Source organism: Ursus maritimus, unplaced genomic scaffold, assembly GCF_017311325.1.
Source record: "Ursus maritimus isolate PB19 unplaced genomic scaffold, ASM1731132v1 scaffold_30, whole genome shotgun sequence".
Classification (NCBI taxonomy): Eukaryota; Metazoa; Chordata; class Mammalia; order Carnivora; family Ursidae; genus Ursus; species Ursus maritimus.
The window spans coordinates 2,845,790-2,870,837 of NW_024425564.1; the positions used below are offsets into that span (position 1 = coordinate 2,845,790).

The following is a 25,048-nucleotide window of genomic DNA, read 5'->3' on the forward strand; positions in this document are numbered from 1 at the left end:
TCCACTTACATGAAATGTCCAGAAAAGTAAGATTCATGGAGACAGAAAGAAGATTAGTGGTTTCCAGAGTCTAAGGGAAGAGTATAATGGTGAGTTACTGCTAATGGGATTGGTTTTTTTGTGAGAGTGATGAAAATGTTCTAAATTTAGGTTGTAAGAGTGTACAACTCTGAATATACTAAAAACCACTGAATTATATGCTTTAGATTGGTGAACTTATGACATGTGAATTATCTCTCCCTAAAGAAGTTAAAAATAATTTCTAGGATGGTATTTTTCAAACCAACCCACTAGTAGGTTATAAACCAATTTAGTGGGTTAGTAATAAACTTTGTAAAAAAAAAAAAATGGACGAGTGGGGAGCTCAGGTAACTAATGTTAGTATATAAATTCATGAAATGTATAAGTGAAAACTCATAAGTAGCATATTCTATATGGCAATTATGAATATATAGTATTTGCTCACAAGACAGTAAATTTTTGTTTGACACTTTGGTTTTACTATTTATTTGGCCGATTAGAGATTGGGGTAAAGGATGGTTAGGAATGAGGATTATACCAGAAATGGAATCTGAATTGAAAAGATCCTTAGGGGGGTCGCCTGGGTGGCACAGCGGTTAAGCGCCTGCCTTCAGCTCAGGGCGTGATCCCGGCGTTCTGGGATCGAGCCCCACATCAGGCTCCTCCGCTATGAGCCTGCTTCTTCCTCTCCCACTCCCCCTGCTTGTGTTCCCTCTCTCGCTGGCTGTCTCTATCTCTGTCAAATAAATAAAATAAAATCTTTAAAAAAAAAAAAGAAAAGAAAAAGAAAAGAAAAGATCCTTAGGGGGGCGCCTGGGTGGCTCACTTGTTAAGCGTCTGCCTTCGGCTTAGGGCGTGATCCTGACGTTCTGGCCCACATCGGGCTCCTCCGCTGGGAGCCTGCTCCTTCCTCTCCCACTCCCCCTGCCTGTGTTCCCTCTCTCGCTGGCTGTCTTTCTCTGTCAAATAAATAAATAGAATCTTAAGAAGAAAAGAAAGGAAAGATCCTTAGAAATAAGGGGGAACACCCTGACTAATATGGTTTTTATCATCTGTCTGTTCTTACTCCTTCTGTGTCAAGTCTGGCTTGGAAATATAAGAGGAGCAAAACTGTGAAGCTTTTCCATCGCTTTCTGCCTTCCTTACAGATTTTTGCCTTGGCTTCATTCTGTGCCCTAGCCAAGTACATTCCTGTTTCTAACAGTACTGCTGTTTGGATCAGGTTATCTCTTTTGAAATCATACAGCTACTAAAATTTGATCCGTTGTCCATTTCAGTTTATATGTGATTTTGTAGATGTACTGGGTTAAATTTTACGTGCTTTGAGAGCTTTAAAGTGCTGACATAATTTTTTTCTTCTGAACATGAATAGCAAAATTTGAGACCTGAAGTGTAGGTATGAAGAATTTAAAAGCACAGACTGAAACTATTTTAGAACTCCCCTCTTCTGTTCTAGGAAGAATGGGTTTTAGTTCCTAATATTAATAAGCTGAAATTTCTTTCTGTTCCAACTCTTTATTCTTAACACCCATCATCAGTGAAAGGTACAGTGTTTTTGAATTCTTTAATCATATCACCATATTATCCTCATTAACTAATAGTAACTCTGTTTCCTCAAATTTTCACTTTTCTTTTTGTTTTTGTCTTTTTATGACACTTTTTTCAATTGTCTGATATTCCTTGATGGACATCATTTACAAAAGTATGGCATTAGTAAAACATGTGTAGTTTGAGAAAGCCAAGATGATACAGGATCAGAAGAAAACTTAAAACTATAACTAGTATCCTTAAGGTAAAAGACAGTGTGTCATTGAAACTATTCAGGAGTCTGTAAAAAAGGAACATTCAAGAGCAAAAATGGGGCACCTGGCTGGCTCAGTTGGTAGAGCATACGATTCTTGATCTCAAGGTTGTGAGTTAAAGCCCTGTGTTGGGCATAGAGTTTATTTAAAAAAAAAAAAAAAGTGTAGGAAATTAAAAATATGGTAGAAATGTAATAGACAACACAAGTTAGATAAATCTAGGAAGTAGAACAATAACAAAATCTAAGGAGGTAGAAAATGTAAGAAAATTAATGTAGTGAGTCAGAGGGTCCAGTGCCTGAAAAAACATGTTCCAGAGGGAATAGTCAAAATGAAGAGAATTAAATTTACATTGAAATACAGGAAGTTTTCTCAGAACTAAATGAATCTCTGTCTTGCAAGTAATTACACAGAAAGTACTTAGCAAGCTGGATTTTTTAAAAGCCATTCAGGAAATTTCAGAACATGGGGTTTAAAGAGAAAGTCCTTAAAAAAAGAAACAAAAAATACCAAGGGAGAAAAACAAGCCCTCTTTGGAGACACAGGAAATCAGAAGGCATTGTTTGAACTTGTCAACAGCACCACTGAAAACTAGAAGGCAACAGAGCATTTATTTTATACCCAGACCAGCAATCAAGGGTGAGGATAAAATAATAAGAGATCTTAAACTTACGTCCCATGTGCTCATTCTCCAGAAGTTACAGATAAATGTGCACTGTGGAAATGAAGGAATAAATCAAGAGAGAGGAAGACTGTGGGACTGAAGGGATAGGACATCCATCACAGAGAGATGACTGAATATTAAAACATTATATATTTGAAATTAATACTTAAACGTAAATTTAGTTATGTTTTTAAAATGACATTTAAAAGTTAAAAAGTAGGATTCCCCCCCTTAAGTAATCTTTCTCTATTGTTGTTTTGTTTTGTTTTGTTTTTAAGATTTTACTTATTTGAGAGACAGCACAAGCCAAGGGGAGAGGCAGAGGGCGAGGGAGAAGCAGACTCCTCACTGAGCAGGGAGCCGGACGTGGGGCTCAGTCCCAGAACCTGAAGATCATGACCCAAGCCAAAGGCAGACGCCTAACCGTCTGAGCCACCCAGGCGCCCCTCTCTCTTGTTTTAGAATAAGAGGAGCGTTTCTTCTGTCCCCACATGTCGGGGTAGAGACTTGTATTTCACATTGTGACTTGTAATTCATAATTCAATCTTGAATCCTTTAACTGGGAATTCTTATAACTAAAAAAACTCTTCACAAATCTATTTGCTTCCAAGAATGTCCAAATCTTTTAAAAATAATTTTTTAACATTATTAATCCCATGATATTTGTAAATTCTAATATTTCAGCATTTTTATGTCTGGTTTTCACTAATATTTCACTGCTGTTCAAAAGTTTCACAATTGCAGTTCTCATAGTCAAATTGTAATTTTATTTATTTTATTTTTTGTAATTTTAATTATAAAAGGCACAAGTTTGAAGTTAGAGAATCTGTTTTAGAAATTCATCTTAATCTTAAATTTAGGAATATTCATTCAGATTCATTATTTCCACCTAGGAAAGTGGGCCAGTTAGTTCTTTACTAAATAAGTTTCCCAAGGACATGTTTTCACTAAAAATGAACACATTGAATAGTGTAGTTTGTAGCTACTTTTTTATTCCTGGAAGACAAAAAAGTACTAAGAATTGAGGCAGGCTGGAAAGGTCACCAAAAATCTAAATCTGAATCATTAGTCATGCTTGCCAAGGTATTTCTTATGTCTCAATAGCCCACGTAACTGGTTTTGCTATTAAAATTTTTTCTCTGTTAAATTTATCTTTTGAAAAACAATCTGATGAGACAGAATGATAAAAAGGTAAATAAAATATTGAAAAATAGAGATTAAAATTCCTTTTCCTGCAGCTACTGAAAGAAATGTTGTGTACCCTGCTTAATTTGCTTAAAACTTTATAAAGCAGGCAACTAATAGGTGTCAACCTGAATACAAATCCAAGTCTTTCTGCTTCTGAACTTCTCAGTGCACAGAAATTTTGATACAACTAATTGATGGCATGTAGAGAAAGGAATTAGTAAAATTTTTTCATTCATTATAAAATGAGAAGCCGTTTTTACCTATCAAATAAGCTAAGTTTTCCCAACCTGTTACTAGTTACATACCAAAAGCCCATATATGGCAGGAAATGCAGCTCAGTTACAACCTCTTTAGAAAAGTCATACTTACATAATAATTCTAAAAGCTGTTCATGGCCACAGGCTGGAAAGAAATAGTTTAAAATATTAATTTGTTCAGAATAGAAGTGTTTTAAAACAAAATAATTACTTTCCAAATTTTCTATATTTAACATGTTGTTTTTATAAATGGGGAGAATGTTTCTATCCTTACGTGGTAGTTTAACTTCAGGGAAATAATTTTGAATGCAGAATAAAGATTATCCAAAAATACTCACCAGCTTTATTTTTAGTGGTAAAGAAATTAGAAACAAGTTAAATGTCCAGCTGAGCAGAATGTGCGAAAGTAAGTGGTGACACAATTTTTCTAAGGAAAATATGTAAGATTTAAGAGATTGCATAGGAATGAGGAGAAAACTTTAAAATATAATAGGAAAAGCAGGATACCAATTTGTTTATATAGTGTGTGAATACAGATACATATTTTCTTAAAATGCAGGAAAAATACTGAAAGAAAAATATAATAGTTTTATCAGCAATTTTGTTTGGATATTGAGTTTCAAGTAATTTTTTCCCTTTGTACTTTTATGTGTTTCCCAGATTTTATTTAATCATGTACTGAATTTTTTTTTTTTTTTTTTTTTAGTATTATTTTCCTGGGGCATCTGGGTGGTCAGTTAAGCATCCAACTCTTGGTTTCAGCTTAGGTCATGATCTCAGGGTCATGAGATGCAGCCCCGCATCAGGCTCGATATGGAGTCAGCTTGAGATTCTCCCTCTCCTTCTGCCCCTCTCACTCCTGCACACTTGCTCTCTCCCTCTCTCTCAAATCTTTTTTTTTTAAAGTATTTTCCTAACATAAGATAAAGTGATAGCTAATATTTTCTTAGGCTACCACTAGATAATACTCTGTTTATATTATCTGTTAAGTGGAGAGACATTTTGATAATGACGTTCTCTTGATGTCCTATTTTATTCTGTCCATATGGAGTGAACATGTTTGTATTATTTCTTAGATCTGAAACTCAGCACCGAGGCTCTGCTCCCCACTCTGAAAGTGATCTACCAGAGCAGGAAGAGGAGATTCTGGGGTCTGATGATGATGAGCAAGAAGATCCCAATGATTATTGTAAAGGTGAGACTTTTGATAAGAAGATACCAAGTAAGACATGATTCATGTGTATGCAGTACCTCACCTAAATATTTGGTCTATGAGTGTAAGCTGTTTTGATGTTTTCTGCTTCTTGCATCCTTTACTTGAGGTATAAGAAATAATATTTCCCCTCAGTTCAATTTAATTTATTAAAGCTTGGTTTTATATTAAATCTGTTTTTACCTTTTTTCTTTTTAAAAATGATAGTGCATATTTACCTTAGAAAATTTCAGACATAACATTTAACAAAAAGAAAATAAAAACCATCTGTAACACTGTATCACCCAGAAATAACCAATGATGAGATGTGGTATATAGACTTTTTAGAAAACCTTTTCATTACTTTTTTCTCATAGTAATGATTGCTAAGATAAGTTAAACTGGAATTATAGGTACTTAATAGCAGGTGATATCAGAGTGTATCTTACCATCTGGGAGAACCTGGTTTGTGTTAAGCAAAGACGTAGAAATATCTTGATTCCTGCCACTGTTGGCAGCCTTTTCAGGCTTTCCTTGTTTTTGTTTTGTTGTGTTGTGTTTTAGGAAAACAAACTCTCTTTTCTTTTCTTTTCTTTTTTAAGTTAAATAAATGGAATTCATTAATCTCACTCATAAAAATACATCCTGAGACTGCAACTATAAATAGATTTTATTTATAAACATTTATATGTTTAGATAAATCTATTAGATTATTGAGGGGCAGGAATATTGTGATACATAACCCTATTTTTGTTTGACAGTGACTCATTTTGGGATGCCTGGATGGCTCAGTCGGTTAAGCATTAGCCTTTTGTTTAGGTCATGATCCCAGGTTCCTGGGATCGAGTCCCTCATTGGGCTCCTTGCTCAGTGGGGAGCCTGCTTCTCCCTCTGCCTGCTCCTCCCCCTGCTTGTGTGTGTGCTCGTGCTCTCTCTCTCACACACAAATAAATAAAATCTTAAATAAAAAAAAAAAAGAATGACTTATTTTTTTAAGTAATAACTTGGTTGTTCAACAAAACATCACTTGCTTACTCTAAATCATTAATCTTATTCTCTAAGATTTTTTTTAAAGACTTATTTATTTTAAAGAATGAAGATTTATTTAGAGAGAGAGAGCGTGAATGCACACACATGAAGGGGGTGGGGCAGAGGGGGAGAGAGAATCTCCATCAGACTTGCTGCTGAGTGCAGAGCCCAACACAGGGCTCGATCTCACAACCCCGAGATCATGACTGAGCCAAAATCACGAGTTGGATGCTTAATCAGCTGAGCCACCCAGGCGCCCCTAAGAATTTTTTTATAACATGAGTTCAGTAATACTGTGTGGCTGACTTAAAATTTTTTTCTGTTCAAATGGTTATATGGAAGAAACCATTTTTGTTTGATAAACGGTGTATAGATGTTGAAAAATGGAATGTGAACTATCTTTTCTTACTACATAAGTGACTGTTCCTTCCTGTTGTTTCTTCCAGGAGGTTATCATCTTGTGAAAATTGGAGATCTATTCAATGGGAGATATCACGTGATCCGAAAGTTGGGCTGGGGACACTTTTCAACAGTGTGGTTATCATGGGATATTCAGTAAGTTGTAGTGGTCCTGCCAAAGAATTACTTAGGAGATGCCTAAGAGTTTTCATCTGATTTTCCAGAGATGATCAGTCTTCTGTCTAGCTCTACACCGATTTCTTGATCAATATTTTGTTGTTGATAATCTTTATGTTCTTGGGCAATTTGTCTTTCCTGTGAGGAAGAATCACCTTAGAGACAAAAGATTGATTACATTAGTATCTATAAGCCACTTGGAACTTAGAAATTCAAAACATTACAAATGTTCAATGAAAGTATGATATGTAAGTTCATGGGGTGTTTTTGTTTGTTTTTTGTTTTACTGGAGTAGAGTTAAATTTTTAGACGATGTCCTATACCAACCTATGAAATTATTTTCTTGTATTTTGTTTTGGTAAGAGATTTGCTTAACCATGTAGTCTAAAAATTTTCCTACATAAAAATCACAGGTAATTAACATTGGATGTTTACTTACAAGTGTACTATCTTTGATGAGACAGTAATTGAGATCTATGCACTTTGTTTTTTATCAGTTTGGTTTCACCCCAGGTATTTCTTCTGGCTTCTTCTAGGAAAGTGTTAAAGGTTTTAACCTTTTAGCTTTTGACATGCAGATATACAGAATACTTCTGGTTTGATGCTCTCTCCCCCACCCCCCGCCCCGTATTTATTACCATTTCATGGTTTTACTTGGATTCAGAGAGGCATTCAGAAGGTAGACTTTAACTTGGAGAAAATGTGTGCTAAGATTACCTGAGAACAGATTTTCTTCCTCCTATAAATGACATCTGGCCAATTAGTACCATTAACAGGTACACATGATTGTGTAGACATAGTCTATGTTTAAATACAGGGAAACATGGAATCAATATTTGTACTTTTGTCACTGCCTCCCAGTTATGGCTAAATTTTACCTTCCTGAAGTGAGGATAGGGCATTAGTCTTAACTGCCTGTGTTTGTTTCTTAGGGGGAAGAAGTTTGTGGCAATGAAAGTAGTTAAAAGTGCTGAACATTATACTGAAACAGCACTAGATGAAATCCGGTTGCTGAAATCAGTGAGTATTAGATCTTATGTGTGAACCACAAAGCATATAAACGAAGTTTTACTGAATTAAGACATACCAATTGTAGACTCTTTAGCATGACTAATTTTTGTTGTAAAGTTCCAATATCCTTAAAGAGGTACAGGAAGGGGGCGCCTGGGTGGCACAGCGGTTAAGCGTCTGCCTTCAGCTCAGGGCGTGATCCTGGCGTTATGGGATCGAGCCCCACATCAGGCTCCTCTGCTATGAGCCTGCTTCTTCCTCTCCCACTCCCCCTGCTTGTGTTCCCTCTCTCCTGGCTGTCTCTATCTCTGTCGAATAAATAAATTTAAAAAAATCTTTAAAAAAAAAAAAAGAGGTACAGGAAGATGACAATATTTATAAATTCTGTGCTTATGGTAGGGGAAGTGGTGGATTCCCATCATAAACACCAAAAAAAACTTTCAAAATATTTATTGAGCATATTTTATGTACCAGAGAGCACAAGAAATGTTGTACTTTCCTGCTATGGTTAAAAGTAAAGTTGTCTGACAATAGCCAAAATATCCAAATGTTCATCAAAACATGAATGGATAAAGAAAATGTGAGATATATACATATATACATACACACACACACACACACACATATATATACACACACACATATATATATACACAAACATATATATATACACACGTATATATGTATACGTATATGTATATATATAATGGAATATTACTCAGCCATCAAAAAGAATGAAATCTTGCCGTTTGCAATGACACGGATGGAACTAGAGGGTATTACGCTAAGTGAAATAAGTCAGAGAAAGACAAGTATCATGATTTCACTCATGTGGAATTTAAGAAACAAAACAGATGAACATAGGGGAAGAGAAGGAAAAATAAGATAAAAACAGGAAGACAAACCATAAGAGACTCTTAACTATAGGAAAGAAACTCAGGGTTGCTAGAGGGCAGGGGGAATGGGGTAACTGGGTGATGGGCATTAAGGAAGGCACTTGATGTAATGAGCACTGGGTGTTATGGGCAACTGATCAATCACTAAACCAGCCCTAGGCCAGTATATCCCCCACCTCATCACTCCACTTCTTCTGAGACCTTGGGTTTTCATTTGTAAAGTGAGGGGGTTAGACCAGGAGAGCTCTGAGAAAGTAATTTTCTGAGTGCCAGTCTGACAAAATAGGAGCCTGTGCCCGAAAGTTGTTAGTGCTTCCTTCCTTCATTGAGAAGGTTTTTTATGGGGGGAAAAAAACCTCAGCTGAGTAAACACTGTGATAAATGTTGGTTTCGTGGTTGTTTTGCATCCTGTAAAAGCTCCTTAATTCCTCATGGGCTGGTAGCCAGCAATTAATTTGAGAGTCACACTTTTAGTAGAAAAATGGTTGAATTAGAGCAATAGTCTTTGTCAGTTATATTTCCTTTTCCTTTCCTCGTGTGAGCTCTTTCTTGGGAGTAAATCCTTTGTTATATGTGCTGCAGGTATTCCCTTCCCCACTCTTTGGCTTATTTTGGTGCTTTCGCTTTTGCTAAATTCTGCTCTTTCCCACTGTAGGTTCGTAATTCAGACCCTAACGATCCAAATAGAGAAATGGTCGTTCAACTACTAGATGACTTTAAAATATCAGGAGTTAATGGAACACGTATCCTTTTAAGAACTGTTTGAAAATAAATCACATTATAACCTTATCTCCAAGAAAGGAAACCAGATTTATATAAATAGCATTCATCTCTTTTCTCAAGGCAAAGTATAATCAAACTACTTTGGGTTATTGTCAACTTCTGAACACAGATGTGAATAATGTTTATATGTTGTGACTTGTCAGGGTATTGCTTTAGGCTCTTTCTCCTTTCCAGGCAAATTAAACCAAAGTCAGAAGAAAAACTTTTTTTTTCTTTAATTAGCCTTGTATTAGTAAAGGTTCTGTGATTTTTATTAATTCGCACGGAAATTTTAATGGAAGTAATTTTTCATGATAAACACTGTACAAGGAAAAATTTAACACATTGTATTATCTACCAGCCTTCAACATTGAAGTGGTTGTGCGTATAGGTTATGCTTAGAATCTAAACAGGTGTGATTGTGTTCTATCAAAATGAAAAAACTGACTCGTTTAATGTTTTTATCTGGATTTTTAGAATTTTTAGAGTTGGAAGAAACCTTAGCTGATTTCTTTCGTAAGTTAATATCAGAGTGACATGTGGTGAGCTGCTTAAGAGGTTGTTGCAACAGCCGTGCTTATGAAGGCTTATCAGACTTGTCGGAATAAAGGATGAAGTGGCAGCGCAGTTGGATTGGAGAGTCGAAAACTACCTATTCATGAACTACTGAAAAATGTAAAAGGAAAGACATTTCATCTCTCATTCTGCTTTTCCTGCATATTTAGCTTCTCTTAACACACACTGTTAATTGCCAATTATCTCTTTTTAAGGAGGTGGTCTGCATATGGTTCTGGCATCATGTGGACTATGGTAAGAGATTTGAATGGAGAAGAGGGAGAGAACAGGTGATAATGTGTAAAAATTTTGTCTGTCATTCTGAGTTTAGTTGTGAGTTATTTCCTTGGAGAAGTACAAATCACATATCCCTGATGTCTGAAGAAAACTACTTCAAGAATCATCCATTTTAAAACAGTCTTGGGTCACCTGGGTGGCTCAGTCAGTTGAGCGTCTGCCTTCGGCTCAGGTCATTTTCCCAGGGTGTTGGGATCGAGTCCCACATCGGGCTCCCCGCTCAGCAGGGAGTCTGCTTCTCCCTCTGCCTGCCGCTCCCCCTGCTTGTGCTTTCTCTCTCTCTCTCTCTCTCTCTGACAAATAAATAAATCTTTAAAAAAAAAAAAAGAAGCTTGTGGCTATTGTGGTCACTTTGTAGATGGCTTACTCCGGGGGTATATAATAAGGCTAACCAAGATATAAAAATATACATAGGATGCTGTTAGATTCTGTTTCCCTATTGTTTGATCTTGTAATGTTTACCATGCCAACTCTCTCTGTTAATTTGGGAGAGTTACAAATAAAACTAGAAATATTCTAAATAGTCTCCTCAGTAATGTTTGAGTATCTTTATTTGACTCCAATGAAGAAGGGTGGTTTGGGTTTTTTTTAACTTTTGAAATGTTAGTGGGTTTGAATTTCAAGTTGCAAGGTATTTTTCGAATATTACCAGGTAATTTCTCTGTAGTTTTATCCACTGAGTCTCTCTTTGTCCTGAGTCCATTTCTCTCTGCTCTTCCTCCTACTTGTCTCCCAACTATCTTGGCTACTGCATTATTTGCTGCTACTAGGATTGAAAAGGATAAAAGTCAGAGCACTGAGTTAAGGGTTAATGGGTTATGCTTCTCTTCTCACAACATAAGCATGTCTGCATGGAGCCATATATCTGTATTTTTCTTTGTATCTGAGCATCTCCAGAGCACTGTCCTTCTCATACTGAAATATAATGGGCCCTAACATAGAAAGTCAGTTATGCAGACTTCAGTATACTTCAGTGTAGGTGGTTCATTCTACTTTCTGTGGGTGGTAAGGGGCGAGGAGTGATTAGAGGAACAGCTGTTCTATATATACTATTGACATTAGCCAGAGAGTAAGTATCCTTTTTGGCCATCTATGTGACCTATTATGTCTTTAGGAAACTTCTTTTTTCTAGTATGTATTTGGCCTCTTTTCCTAGCTCCTCTTACTCATGATGTGCTCTAAATGTGACTCCTGTTAGTGTTCAGCCCTTTGTGTTTTTTCTTTACACCATCTCCCCAAGAAGATTTTTTCATGTATCCTTTTATCCAATTCTTTTTGTTTCTTAAGCTACTAAATGTTTGGTCATTTTTATATCACTGCTTACAGATTAAAATACCATTGTCAAATTGCAGTGCTTCTCTCAACAAATCAAAGATTGAAACTAGGAACATAATAGAATAACTTAAAAATCCCGTTTTCTGGGTTTATTTTTAAACAATCTGCATTTTTAAAAACCCTGTTTTGGTATATTTCATGTATACAAAAGTAGAATAGTTTAATGAATCTCCACAGACCCCTTACATATTTTAGGATCTTGTTTAATCTTGTTTTGTCTCTACCGCCTACTAATTTTGTGGCCAACCCTAGGTATATTATTTCACCCATAATTATTTTAGAATGTTATCTTCAAAAGACAAGGATTTTAAAATATAACCTCAATACAATTACCTAAAAAAATTGGAACCAGGTTTTTAGTCATCCAGTATCTAATCTGATGGTGTTTCCAGATGTTGCATACTTTTTTTTTTCTTTGAGTTTTTCATTCTTATTTGGGTGTTTTTTATGTAGATATAGATAAATATCTATATATAGATATATATTCTGTGTCTCTACTTTTTAATATATGGACTATAGCTGTAACTGCTTAATTTCCTTGTCTGCTAATTCTGACATCTATGTCAGTGCTGGTTCAGTTTTGAAGGATTGATTACTGTAATTTTTAGCTATGTTTTCCTGCATTTTTCCTGCCTGTAATCTTTGATAGATACATTGTGATTTTTATTTGGCTGCTGGATACTTTGTGTTCCCATAAATCTTCTTGAGCTTTGTCTGGGATGCAGGTATGTCACATGGAGACGGTGTGATCCGTTTCAGATTGTACATTTATGATTTGTTGGGTAGATCCAGGGTAGTGTTCAGTTGAGGACTAATTACTCCCTATACTGAGGCAAGACCTTCCTGAATAATCTACCCAAAACCCCATGAATATGAATTTTTCTACTCTTTATGTTTTTTTAATTGAGGTGAAATTGACATAGAACATTGCATTAGTTTTGGGTGTTATGCATAATAATGATTTGAAAAATGTGTACTTTGCAAATTGTTACCACAGTAAGGTAACATCCACCATCCCTCATAGTTACAGGTTTTTTTCTTGTGATGAGAACTTTTAAGATCTACTTTCTGAGCAGCTATCAAATATACAATATAGTATTGTTAACTGTAGTCACCATTCTGTATATTATATCCCCAGGACTTATTCATCTTAAACTAGAAGTGTGTGTGCACACACCACAGCTTTATCTATTCTTCCATCAGTGGACTGTGTCTTGACTATTGTAAATAATGCTGTAATGAGCATGGGGATGCAGCTAACTTAATGAATTTGAGATAACATTCTCATTTCTTTCAGATAAATATTCAGAAGTAGAATTGCTAGATTATATGGTAGTTCAATTTTTAATCTTTTGAGGAACCTTTGACAGTGTTTTCCATCGTTTTCTGCACCAATTTATGTTTCCACCAACAGCACACAAGGGCTCCCTTTTCTCCACAGCTTCACCAACACTTATCTCTTGTCTTTTTGATAATAGTCATTCTAACAGGTGTGAGGTGATATTTTGTTGTGGTTCTGATTTGTATTTCCCTGATGATTAGTGATGTTGAGCACCTTTTCATGTCCCTGTTGGCCATCTGTATGTCTTCTTTGGAAAAATTTCTATTTACATCCTCTGCTCATTTTTTAATAAAATGTTTTTCTATTGAGTTGTGCAAGTTCCTTAGATACTAACCCCTTATCAGATACATAGTTTGCGGATACTTTCTTCTATTCGTTACGTTGCCTTTTCATTTTGTTAATGGGTTCTTTTTGGTGTGCAGAAGTTTTAGTTTGATTTAGTCCTATTTGTGCATTTTTGCTTTTGTTGGCTTTTCTTTCTTTTGGTGTCAAATCCAAAAAATCATTGCCAAGACCAGTGTCAAGGAGCTTATCGCCTATGTTTTTGTCTAGGAGTTTTATGGTTTCAGGTCTTAACATTCAAGTCTCCATTTTTGAGTTGATTTTTTATGTAGTGTAAGATAGTGGTCAAGTTTCATTTTTTTGCATGTGACTGACTAGTTTTCCCAGCACCATGTATATTGAAGAGACTTGTTCTTTCCCCAATATATATTTATGGCTCCTTTGTCATAAACAAATTGACTATAGGTATGGGTATATTTCTGGCCCATGACTATGACTATGAATTTGTCTAGCACTTTTGATGAGAACAGACATTGTTGGAGCCCTTTGGGGACGCTGGCCACTATTCCCTCTAATCCCTTCAGGTGATATTTTCCCCCTGCCTCTGGTAGTTTCTTTGTATACTTACGTTGATTAGTACTCTGCTAAATACTTGAGGGGATCCCTCCACAGATCTCCAAGGTTCTCTTTTTCTGTAGCTGCCTTGGTCTCCCAAGACTCTTAACTCCTTCCCTTAAACTCAAGGGATCTGGAAAGTCTCAAGGCGGTAAGATGGGGCAATCATAGGATTCAGCTCATTTGTTTCTCTTTTCTCAAGGATCACTGCCTTTATTGCCTGATGTCAGGGTCAATAAATCTGTTGTTTTATGTATTTTGTCTGCTTTTGTTGTTGTTACTTTAAGCAAAAGGGTAAATGTATGCCCTGTTAACTCCATCTTGACAGAAGCAGAAGTTCCTAGGTATGTTTAACTCTGGGAAACTGCCAGCCAGTTTTCCAAAGTGGTTGTACCGTTTTATACTTCTATTAGCAAATATGAGAGTTCTAATTGCTCCATATCCTCCCCTACATTTGGTCATGTTAGTCTTTTTATTTTAGTTATTCTAGTGAATCTGAAATGCTATCTTATTAAAGTGTTGTGTTTCCCTGAGGTAGTATGTCCCTTTAATCTTCTTTAATTTAGAACATTGCCTTCCTGTAATGGCATCGACCTTTTTTTTTTTTTTTTTTTTGAAGAATCCAGAGCAGATATTTTGTGTCTTAATTTGGATTTGTCTGATGATTTCCTGAAAATTAAATCCAGATTATTTTTGTCACATGTACTACATGGATGATGTTTTATTCTTCTCAGTGTATTACATACAGAGGGTACCTGACATCAGTATGTGCTTTATCATTAGTGGGTACTAAGTTGGATCACTAGGTTAAGGCACAGTCTTCCCGATTTCCCTGTTTAGAAGTACCTTTGTCCTTTCATAATTAATAAGCAATCTGGGGTGATATTGTGACATTGTTATTTTATTCCCAACAATCTTTAACTCGGTAGTTTTAGTGTTTGTTGACTCTTACTTGAATCAATTATTACTATATTAATTATAAAATGGTGATTTTCTATTTCTGTCTTTCTTTGTATATCTATTACTTGACTTTTTCTCTAAAAAAGATATTTCCAAAGGCACCTAGCTGGCTCAGTCTCAGGGTCGTGATTCTGAGCCCCATGTTGGGTGTAGAAATTACTTTAAAATTAAGATTAAAATCTTTTTAAAAATTAAAAATAATTAAAAAATTAAAAAGAGGGGCACCTGGGTGGCTCAGTCGTTAAGCGTCTGCCTTTGGCTCAGGGCCTGATCCCAGACCCCTGGGATCGAGCCCCGCATCAGGCTTCCTGCTCCACCGGGAGCCTGCTTCTTCCTCTCCCATTCCCCTTGCTTGTGTTCCCTCTCTCGCTGGCTGTCTCTGTCTCTGTCAAATAAATAAATAAAATCTTAAAAAAATTAAAAAGATATTTCCCTATCCACAACACATACTTTTTAAGGTATCTGTTTGTACTCGTTCAGTTTTTATTTATAGTTAATGCATAACTTCATTTTTTAAAGTGCTTTCAACTTGGCCAGTGGCGTCCTGTCCAAGCTGTTCCTCTTGATATATTCCATTACTGTTCACATAGCAAGGTTTCCAGGTTCATCTAGAATTTGGCCATTTCCTCAAGGAGCCCAGGTTTTCCTTTAGTGGAAAATCTTATTTAAAGGAAAAGTCTGGGCACTATTACATTATTACATATGTATATCTCGACTTTTCCCATATGTAGAAATTTCTGGAGGTGTAAGGTAGCAACATACTAAAATCCCAGCGGTGCCCTGCACACTAGTAGGCTCATAGAGTTACTCCTGCTTATGGTGATTGGATGTTGATACATAAAGAGAACACTCGGTGGCACTAGAATCAAGATTAGTTCTGTTAAACTACAGAACATAGTCCATTTCCTATTTTTAAAAAATACTGGCCTTCACATTTTTTTAGGTTAAGTTTTGGTACATTATCTCCTGTAGCTAAAGCAGAAGTTATTTTTTCTTGCTTTGAGACCATGAGAGTAGGAGTTGTTACCCTGAGCATTAGTTTTGCACTGGGGGGACAAGTAATCAACAACTTAAGGCTAGTGCTTTCACTAATTGAATGTGCAGGCTTCACTTTTCTTTTACTCTGAGTGTTTTAATGTGCATAGTTTTATCAGTAAACCACCCCCTCCCCGAATTTTCCATTTCTTGAATGTTTTCAGTAACTAAAGCATTCATTAGCCTTTGGAATTCAGTATATTAACAGCTAGTTATTTTTTTAGTCATACTCTATAACTTTTTATACTGAAAGAATAATACAGTAACAATATCGTTGGAGTAGAACACATTTTACCTGGCGTCTTTCTTCTCTTGTGCCTCCCTTTTCCTTCCTTAACAAACTCCTAGATATCTGCATGGTGTTTGAAGTTTTGGGGCATCATCTGCTCAAGTGGATCATCAAGTCCAATTATCAAGGGCTTCCACTGCCTTGTGTCAAAAAAATTATCCAGCAAGTATGTATCCTAATATTTTCTATGTGGTGATTGTTTTATATTCTTAAAGTGTCAGGAGTTTCTTATATCCAATAGAATTTTTATTTTAAAAACTAGGGATTTTTTTTAATTGCCAAAATTAGGTGTTTTATTCAGCCCCTAGTGTTTATTCTGTCTTTAAGTGTTTTCGCAATAAACCATTTTTCCCAGATTCATCTCCTATAATAATCATTAGAGGGGAAGATGTGTTCAGTGACTGGTGCTGGAAATTTGGAGCCCTTATCTGGAAGTTCTGGTTGCAAATATTGATTATATATTAATAGGGAATTGCTATGTCAAATTATTACTGTCTCTTTATAGAACATTATTCTAGGATGCTTTCTAATATTCTAAATAGCTTTACAATAAAGAAGTTTACTCTCAGGAAAAATATTCATACTCCAAAGGGCAAATAATTTGTTTGGATAATGTGTTTTGGTAGGAAGAGCTCTAAACTGGAAATCAAGAGACCTCAGTTCTCTCAGTTCAACAAGGAAATTTGCATTAAGAGATATCTAAATCTCTTTCATCACCTGTATTTCAACATTTAAAGAGCATATTGACTTTTATTCTCAGCCTTTATGTTCTTCATTAAATATCTCCAAATACAATTAGCTTTTTAAAACAATTAGCTTTTTAAAAAATTTTATTATAAGCTCTTGCCTTTGCTCATAGTTTACAAGTAAATCTTTCTGGGGAAGTTTCTTTGTGCCTTACTTAAAATGCTTTATTCTCTGTTGAAAAGTACCATATTGTTTTTATATTTTTATTTTTTTAAATGTTGTATTGTGATTTCTTCCTTCTCCAGAAAGACTTGTATTCTGTGTTTGCAAGTCTACTGCTCTATTCCCATCCAGGTGTTACAGGGTCTGGATTATTTACACACCAAGTGCCGTATCATCCACACTGACATTAAACCAGAAAACATCTTGTTGTCAGTGAACGAGCAGTATATCCGAAGACTGGCTGCAGAAGCAACAGAATGGCAGCGATCTGGAGCTCCTCCACCTTCTGGATCTGCAGGTATGTTTTCTTTGAGTACTTTGGATCTCATTAGAAGTTAAGAGAAGTTCCAGGGCGCCTGGGTGGCTAAGTTGGTTAAGTGTCCGACTCAATTTGATTTCGGCTCAGGTCATGATCTCAGGGTCCTGGGATCAAGCCCCGCATCAGGCTCCCTGCTCACTCTTTCTGTCTCTCTCTCTCTCTCAAATAAATAAATCTTTAAAAAAAAAAAAGTTGAGAAGTTCCTATTTTTATTCTATTACCAGGCAGTTAAGTAAAGCATCACTCATTCACTTAACAATAAAATAACAGCAAGTACTTAAGTATTAAGTACTATTAAGAAATCTCTCAGCCTTCAAGACTTTTTTAATCTTTAGTCTTGCTCTTCTGTAGAAAAAAGTCTAGAAATTGTGTCTTCTGGGTACAGATATTTTGTATACTGTAAAAGCTGATTCATGTTCTTTGTTTTAAAATATTTTCTCTTATGATTCGGTGGCCGTTTTTGATGTGTTTACCTCTGACTATGGTCACACATACATGCTTGCTTATAGATCAGTGTGATCTGTGCAGGGGCAGGATAACTTTGCTATCAAGAACTTGAGTTTAAGCACTGGAGTAGACAGACCTGGTTTGAATCCTGGCTTCATCATTGGCTGGGTGTTTTTGAGCAAGTGTCTTGGCTTCCTTTTCCTCATGCAGGAATTTTTGTTATTAGTTCCATGTTAAAGCAGTTCATAGGTTGCCACGCAGTATTATGTGCTAAATAAATGATGGCTATGATTATGATGATTTTTTTGCCATTTGGGGTATAGATTTTAATTTTAGTAGTTTTATTATATTTGAAGAACTTTTTTTTTTTTGGAGGAACTTTCTTGATCTCAAGTTGAAATGTCAATTATCATAGGCTTCCTTTAAAAAAGACTAAAGAAGGGGGAAATGAGAAGTTGTTTAATGGGCATAGAGTTTCGTTTTTCCAAAATGAAAACGCCCTAGAAATATTATACAACAATGTGAATGTAATTAACACTGTTGAACTGTGTACTTAAGAATGGTTCAGAGGGAAATTTTACCTTGTGTGGCTTTTACCACAATTAAAGAAAAAAAATGTTTTTAAGGAAGATTCTACCTCCCACCTAATGTAAACTAATATCCATAACATGCTATGTTACAAATTACTATGTAGCTCTTAATGCCACGCTTCTTTTAAAACTGACCAGCGCCAAGGGAAAGAATTAAGAGATGGGGGTTCTGGGTGGGGATGAGGGTTGTTGCCTGTCATTGTCTATTTTAAGCATATGTGGGAATGAGATTTTTGCAGCATTAATAGTGGAAACCAGAAATGGGGACTTGGCTTTTTGCATATACGGATTTTATCTGGAGAAGAATTTAACTTGTTTAAATTTGCCAACTTTCATATGCATTATTCTTTTTTAAAAGATGGTACCTCTACCAAAGTTGCTTAAAAACAGTAGTTTATAACATAAACTTATATGGCCTGCTGAATGCCAGGATTCTTACTTGGTTTTCTTTTCTTTTCAGTCAGTACTGCGCCCCAGCCTAAACCAGTAAGTATAAGGTGTTTCTATGTTTAATTCTGATCTATGGGCAGTGGGCAGGGATTCTTCTATTAGGGATCACAGTTTGTATAGAGTTTGAAAACCAAAGAAAAAAATATTCCTGCGCTTCTATATTTTCTCCAATAAATGCCACGCATCTTTAACAAGTTTGTACTGGTGAGGCTTCTATAAACATGAGTGTGTCTGAGAGTACACCAGCCCCACAGACGGCTCAGAGGACCAAAATTTATTGTTAAGTTTGTTTCTATTTGGTTTCATAAGAGTATCCACATTGTTTAAGTTAATGAGAAACTTAAGTGCTATGTTAGGAAAAGAGTGAAATTTAATTAGGAAATATTAAAGTTAACAGTTATCTCCAACTGGGGGTAATGGATTAGCCACCTGAAGGCTTTATCTGTTTGTAATCTCCGCCCAGGCTGACAAAATGTCAAAGAATAAGAAGAAGAAATTGAAGAAGAAGCAGAAGCGCCAGGCAGAATTACTAGAGAAGCGAATGCAGGAAATTGAGGAAATGGAGAAAGAGTCGGGCCCTGGGCAAAAAAGACCAAACAAGCAAGAAGAATCAGAGAGTCCTGTTGAAAGACCCTTGAAAGAGAACCCACCTAATAAAATGACCCAAGAAAAACTTGGTATAAATAGAGCATACACAAAAATTTACTTTAACATTAATTTATCATTGTTCTATGATATAGTGGTTTCATGCATACAACACATCTCTGGGGGTGTCCTTATACAGTAAGAGTATAGAACCTTCATAAATGTCAGGCAGGTAATATTCAAATGTAATTTCTGACTTTTCTGTGGAAATGGAACATAGACTTCATTTTGCAGTTGAGTAAGGATAAGAAGATCTTTTTGTCCTTCCATCAATAGGTCTTAGATGTTCAGTCATGTTTTTATGTCACCCTATATAAGTTCTAGAAAACGTTTTTAATCTTGTGGAGAAATTTTTTTGTTCTTTCACTCATACACATACACATACATCCTTTTTGTCTGTTTGTTCCTTAGAAGAGTCAAGTACCATTGACCAGGATCAAACACTTATGGAACGTGGTGTAGAGGGTGGTGCAGCAGAAATTAATTGCAATGGAGTAATTGAAATCGTTAATTATACTGAAAACAGTAATAAAGAAACATTGAGGCTTAAAGAGGATCTCCATAATGCTAATGACTGTGATGTCCAAAATTTGAAGCAGGAACCTAGTTTCCTAAGCTCCCAAAATGGAGACAGCAGCACATCTCAAGAAACAGACTCTTGCACACCTGTAACCTCTGAGGTGTCAGATACCATGATGTGCCAGGCTTCACCAAACGTAGACCAGTCATTCAGTGAACAGGACATCAGCCAACTTCAAGAAAGCATTCGGGCAGAGATCCCCTGTGAGGACGAGCAAGAGCAAGAACAGAATGGACCACTGGACAACAAAGGTACCTGAACAGACATACTTCCCCAGGACTCGTTCCCTGAATAGCATATTCATGAATTTCTACTCTAAATCTACCAATGTCTTTGTAAATAAAGCTTCATAGCAGGTTCCCAAGTTACCTTCAATGTATAAATTTTTAGCTAATTTTGAATTGTATTGGTCATATAGTGGGTGCACAGCCTGTCACTTGCTCTGAAGGCAGAGGTCGGATTTAACTGTATAAACTGAGGGTGTTGCTGTAGTCTTTTTTTTTTTAAGCTTTTAATTTTTTTTATTATTTCTTTAAAGAGATGTCCATCATTTTTTTTTAATGTTTTTTTATTTTATTATGTTAGTCACCATACAGTCACCATCCCCGGTTTCCGATGTAAAGTTCGATGATTCATTAGTTGCGTATAAAACCCAGTGCACCATGCAATACGTGCCCTCCTTACTACCCATCACTGGTCTAGCCCATTTCCCCGCCCCCCTCCCCTCTGAGGCCCTCAGTTTGTTTCTCAGAGTCCATAGTCTCTCATGTTTCATTCCCCCTTCTGATTACCCCCCTTTCTTTATCCCTTTCTTCCCCTACCGATCTTCCTAGTTCTTATGTTCCATAGATGAGAGAAATCATATGATAATTGTCTTTCTCTGCTTGACTTATTTCACTTAGCATTATCTCCTCCAGTGCCATCCATGTTGCAGCAAATGTTGAGAACTCATTCTTTCTGATAGCTGAGTAATATTCCATTGTATATATGGACCACAACTTCTTAATCCAGTCATCTGTTGAAGGGCATCTCGGTTCCTTCCACGATTTAGCTATTGTGGACAATGCTGCTATGAACATTGGGGTGCATATGGCCCTTCTCTTCACTACGTCTGTATCTCTGGGGTAAATACCCAGTAGTGCAATGGCTGGGTCATAGGGTAGCTCAATTTTTAACTTTTTAAGGGACCTCCACACTGTTTTCCAGAGTGACTGTACCAACTTGCATTCCCACCAACAATGTAGGAGGGATCCCCTTTCTCCACATCCTCTCCAACATTTGTTGTTTCTTTGTCCATTTTTGCCATTCTAACTGGCATAAGGTGGTATCTTAGTGTGGTTTTGATTTGAATTTCCCTGATGGCTAATGATTTTGAACATTTTTTCATGTGTCTGTTAGCCATTTGTATGTCTTCATTGGAAAAGTGTCTGTTCATATCTTCTGCCCATTTTTTTATTTGTTTATTTGTTTCTCGTGTATTGAGTTTGAGAGGTTCTTTGTAGATCTTGGATACCAGTCTTTTATCTGTAGTGTCATTTGCAAATATATTCTCCCATTCCGTGGGCTGCCTCTTAGTTTTTTTGACTGTTTCCTTGGCTGTGCAGAAGCTTTTTATCTTGATGAAGTCCCACAAGTTCATTTTATCTTTTGTTTCTCTTGCCTTTGGAGATGTGTCATGAAAAAGGTTACTTTGGCCGATGTCGTGGAGGTTGCTGCCTATGTTCTCCTCTAGGATTTTGATGGATTCCTGTCTCACATCGAGGTCTTTCATCCATTTGGAGTTTATTTTTGTGTATGGTGTGAGAGAGTGGTCAAGTTCATTCTTTTGCATGTAGCTGTCCCAATTTCCCCAGCACCATTTATTGAAGAGTCTGTCTTTTTTCCACCGGATGTTTTTTCCTGCTTTGTCAAAGATTAGTTGCCCAAGGAGCCGAGGTTCCATTTCTGGGTTCTCTATTCTGTTCCATTGGTCTATGTGTCTGTTTTTGTGCCAGTACCATGCTGTCTTTGTGATCACAGCTTTGTAGTACAGCTCGAAATCCGGCATCATGATGCCCCCAGCTTTGTTTTTGTAGTCTTTTTATCTTACAAAATTTAGTGAAGTTTTCCAGTTGAAGGCCTGGGGTATATTGCTTCAGAGAATTTTATTAACCTTTGGGTATTTTTGTGTTCACTAAACACTCTTATTAATGATACCCTTTGTCTATAGGAAAATCCACTGCTGGAAATTTTCTTGTTAATCCCCTTGAGCCAAAAAATGCAGAAAAGCTCCAAGTGAAGATTGCTGATCTTGGAAATGCGTGTTGGGTGGTAAGTTAAACTTGCCTTAGTGCTGTGTTTTGAAGTGACTAGGAATGCATGAAAATTTGAACTTTAATGTGTGAAGGAAGAAAACATCTGCGGGTCTATACCCAGATTGCCAGTTAACATTTTAGTGACTATTTTTTCACGTTTTTCTTAATCTTCCATTATAGGAAAGTTCAAATATACTTACAAAGGTAGAGAGAGTAGTATAATAAAGCAGCCCCCACTCCCACTCCAGGTACCTATCACTCAGATTCAGTAATGTTAACTCCTGGCCAGTCTTGTTTCATCTGTATCCTAATTCACTTTCATGCTCAACGATGCTTATGTTCATACTTCCCCGTTATTTTCAAAGTTGGAATCTGACTTACTGATTGTGACCTTTTATCTCATTTAACATATTTTGGACACTTTCTTTATCAACCAGAAATTTATATCAAATTCAGTTGGTTATGTAGTATTCTCTAATGTACTTAGTTTTTACACATTTTTGATAGCTCTTTGTGATAGCATCTTTACTCATGAATCTTTGTGTGGTTGTCCTTAGGACATGACCTAAACATAGAATTCCTAAGTCAAAAGTTGGGTGCTTTTTTAAAAATGGATTTTTGTTGTATAGTGTCCTGTTAATACTGTTGTTTACCTAGTTAAGAATTTGGGGGAGGGCATTGTTTTTAATGGACACCTCAGAAATCTACAGTAGAATGATTTGCACAAATGAACTACTCGGAGTCATATACTTTGTAAACAGGAATGTTGAAGATTGCTGAAGCAAAAACTGTGCATTATTTAAAATCCACTTTAATAGGTTTTACATTTATTTTTATACTTCAAATTCTCTATTCCGTATGGCATCCTGTACCTAATGATTCATACCCTAGAAGGATCTCACTTCTAGGATATTGCGATAACCTTTTAGAAAAAAATGAAGTCAGAGCTTATACTGACTGGTAGGAAAGGGGAAAAACTTTTCAAGTAATTAGAATTACTCCACCATACCACAATCTGGTCTGGGCCAGCCAGTCTTCACCTGGATGAGTGCAGTAGCCTACTCACTCTCTCCCTTCAGCTGCCCGTGCCCCCTACAGACTGTTGTCAACACAGCTATCGGAGTGATCCTTTTAAATGTGAGTTGCAGTGACCTCCCTCAAAATGAACGCCGAAGTCTTGACCATGTCTCACACACCACCAAGCAAATGGTGTCCTCCTTCTGCCTGGATTTCTTTTCAAGATAATGTGTACAACTCACTCATTTTCTTCAAGTACCTATTCGGCTGTCATTAGGGAGATCTTCCCCTGAACACCTAAAATAATTAGCAAACCACCATTCTCCAAACCCATACACCTTTATTATACTCATTCATGTATTGTCTCTGTCTTCCTCTCCCCCCTCAATTTTTTTTCTCCATAGCACTTACCACACACACAGTCTGATACTATATGGTTGTTTCCTTACTATCCCTTTCCCTAAATGTATGTCCCATCACAACAGATTTTTTTGTTCACTGCTGTATCCACAGTACTTAGAACAGAACCTGGTACCTAGGAGGTGCTCAATAAATATTTAAGTAAATGAATTGTGAGAAGCACATTGGCTCTGTCACAGATATCACATGGTACAAACATCAGCTGCTTCAAGCTTCTGGGCCTTTGTGTTTAGAACACCTTCCTCCATTATTTTCTTACCCAATTAGCACACTTCTTTATTCTGCTGCGACTTTTCACATCACTTTTACTACCACAATTACTCTCTTTTTTTTTTTTAAAGATTTTATTTATTTGACAGAGATAGAGACAGCCAGCGAGAGAGGGAACACAAGCAGGGGGAGTGGGAGAGGAAGAAGCAGGCTCATAGCGGAGGAGCCTGATGTGGGGCTCGATCCCATAATGCCGGGATCACGCCCTGAGCCAAAGGCAGACACTTAACCGCTGTGCCACCCAGGCGCCCCAACTCTCTCTTTTTTTGTCTACGTGTCTCTTCTCTTTTTAAAAAATGTGTCCCTATGCTAAATGTGTCCCTATACTTTCCCTTCTTTTCATTCATTTACTCCTTCAGCAAATATATTGGCACATGCTCTGACCTTGGTACTAGGACACAGTGTGAACTAGACATCAGTGTCTTGTCCTGCTGGATCCTAGTCAGATGCCACATCTTACTGATCTCTGCAACAGAGCAGCATCTGGCCTTCAGTAATGGAATTGGATATGATTTTCAGATTGCTTGATTTTTTAAAATACTATATACTTATCTTTATGTATGTATATAGTTTATGTTGATTCAAAAATCTGTCCCCTCCCTTTGCCAGTTTTTTACTCCCCACACAACAGTATTTACCTTCATATTGCTAACAAATAACTTGGCTGTACTGCTCCCAATTTTTTTTTTTTTTTCAGTTTTAGGCATTATACAGGATTTACGTACCATCACTTCACCCATCCCCCATGTTCCCAATTTAATATAATTTTGGCTAATCATTCCGTGTTTGCATTATTGGGACCCAACACTATCTTGAGCATATCTTGATTCTCTTTCCATTTCTGCCTAACACTGTATTTCATTTGCTTAGTCATCTTTGTACTGTTTATTACTTAATTCAACCCCCCGCTTTCACCCAGTGGCGTAAATATGTATACTTTAATGCATACAGATACCTTGAGTATCCTTTCAGCTTCTTCCTGAAGAGCTCTGTCTGGAA

The 25,048-nt window shown here is 36.5% G+C and overlaps 1 protein-coding gene across 1 annotated transcript in view; it reads left to right on the forward strand.

Moving 5' to 3' along the window:
• The window catches only part of SRPK1 (SRSF protein kinase 1), an 80,665-nt gene that overhangs the window by 38,228 nt on the left and 17,389 nt on the right, over positions 1–25,048 (forward strand). Inside the window, 10 exon segments of the mRNA XM_040644701.1 lie at positions 5,009–5,127; positions 6,600–6,708; positions 7,662–7,749; positions 9,292–9,379; positions 16,168–16,274; positions 17,150–17,315; positions 18,834–18,859; positions 19,287–19,500; positions 19,880–20,299; positions 22,258–22,358. Of these exon segments, the coding sequence (XP_040500635.1) occupies positions 5,009–5,127; positions 6,600–6,708; positions 7,662–7,749; positions 9,292–9,379; positions 16,168–16,274; positions 17,150–17,315; positions 18,834–18,859; positions 19,287–19,500; positions 19,880–20,299; positions 22,258–22,358 (1,438 nt within the window).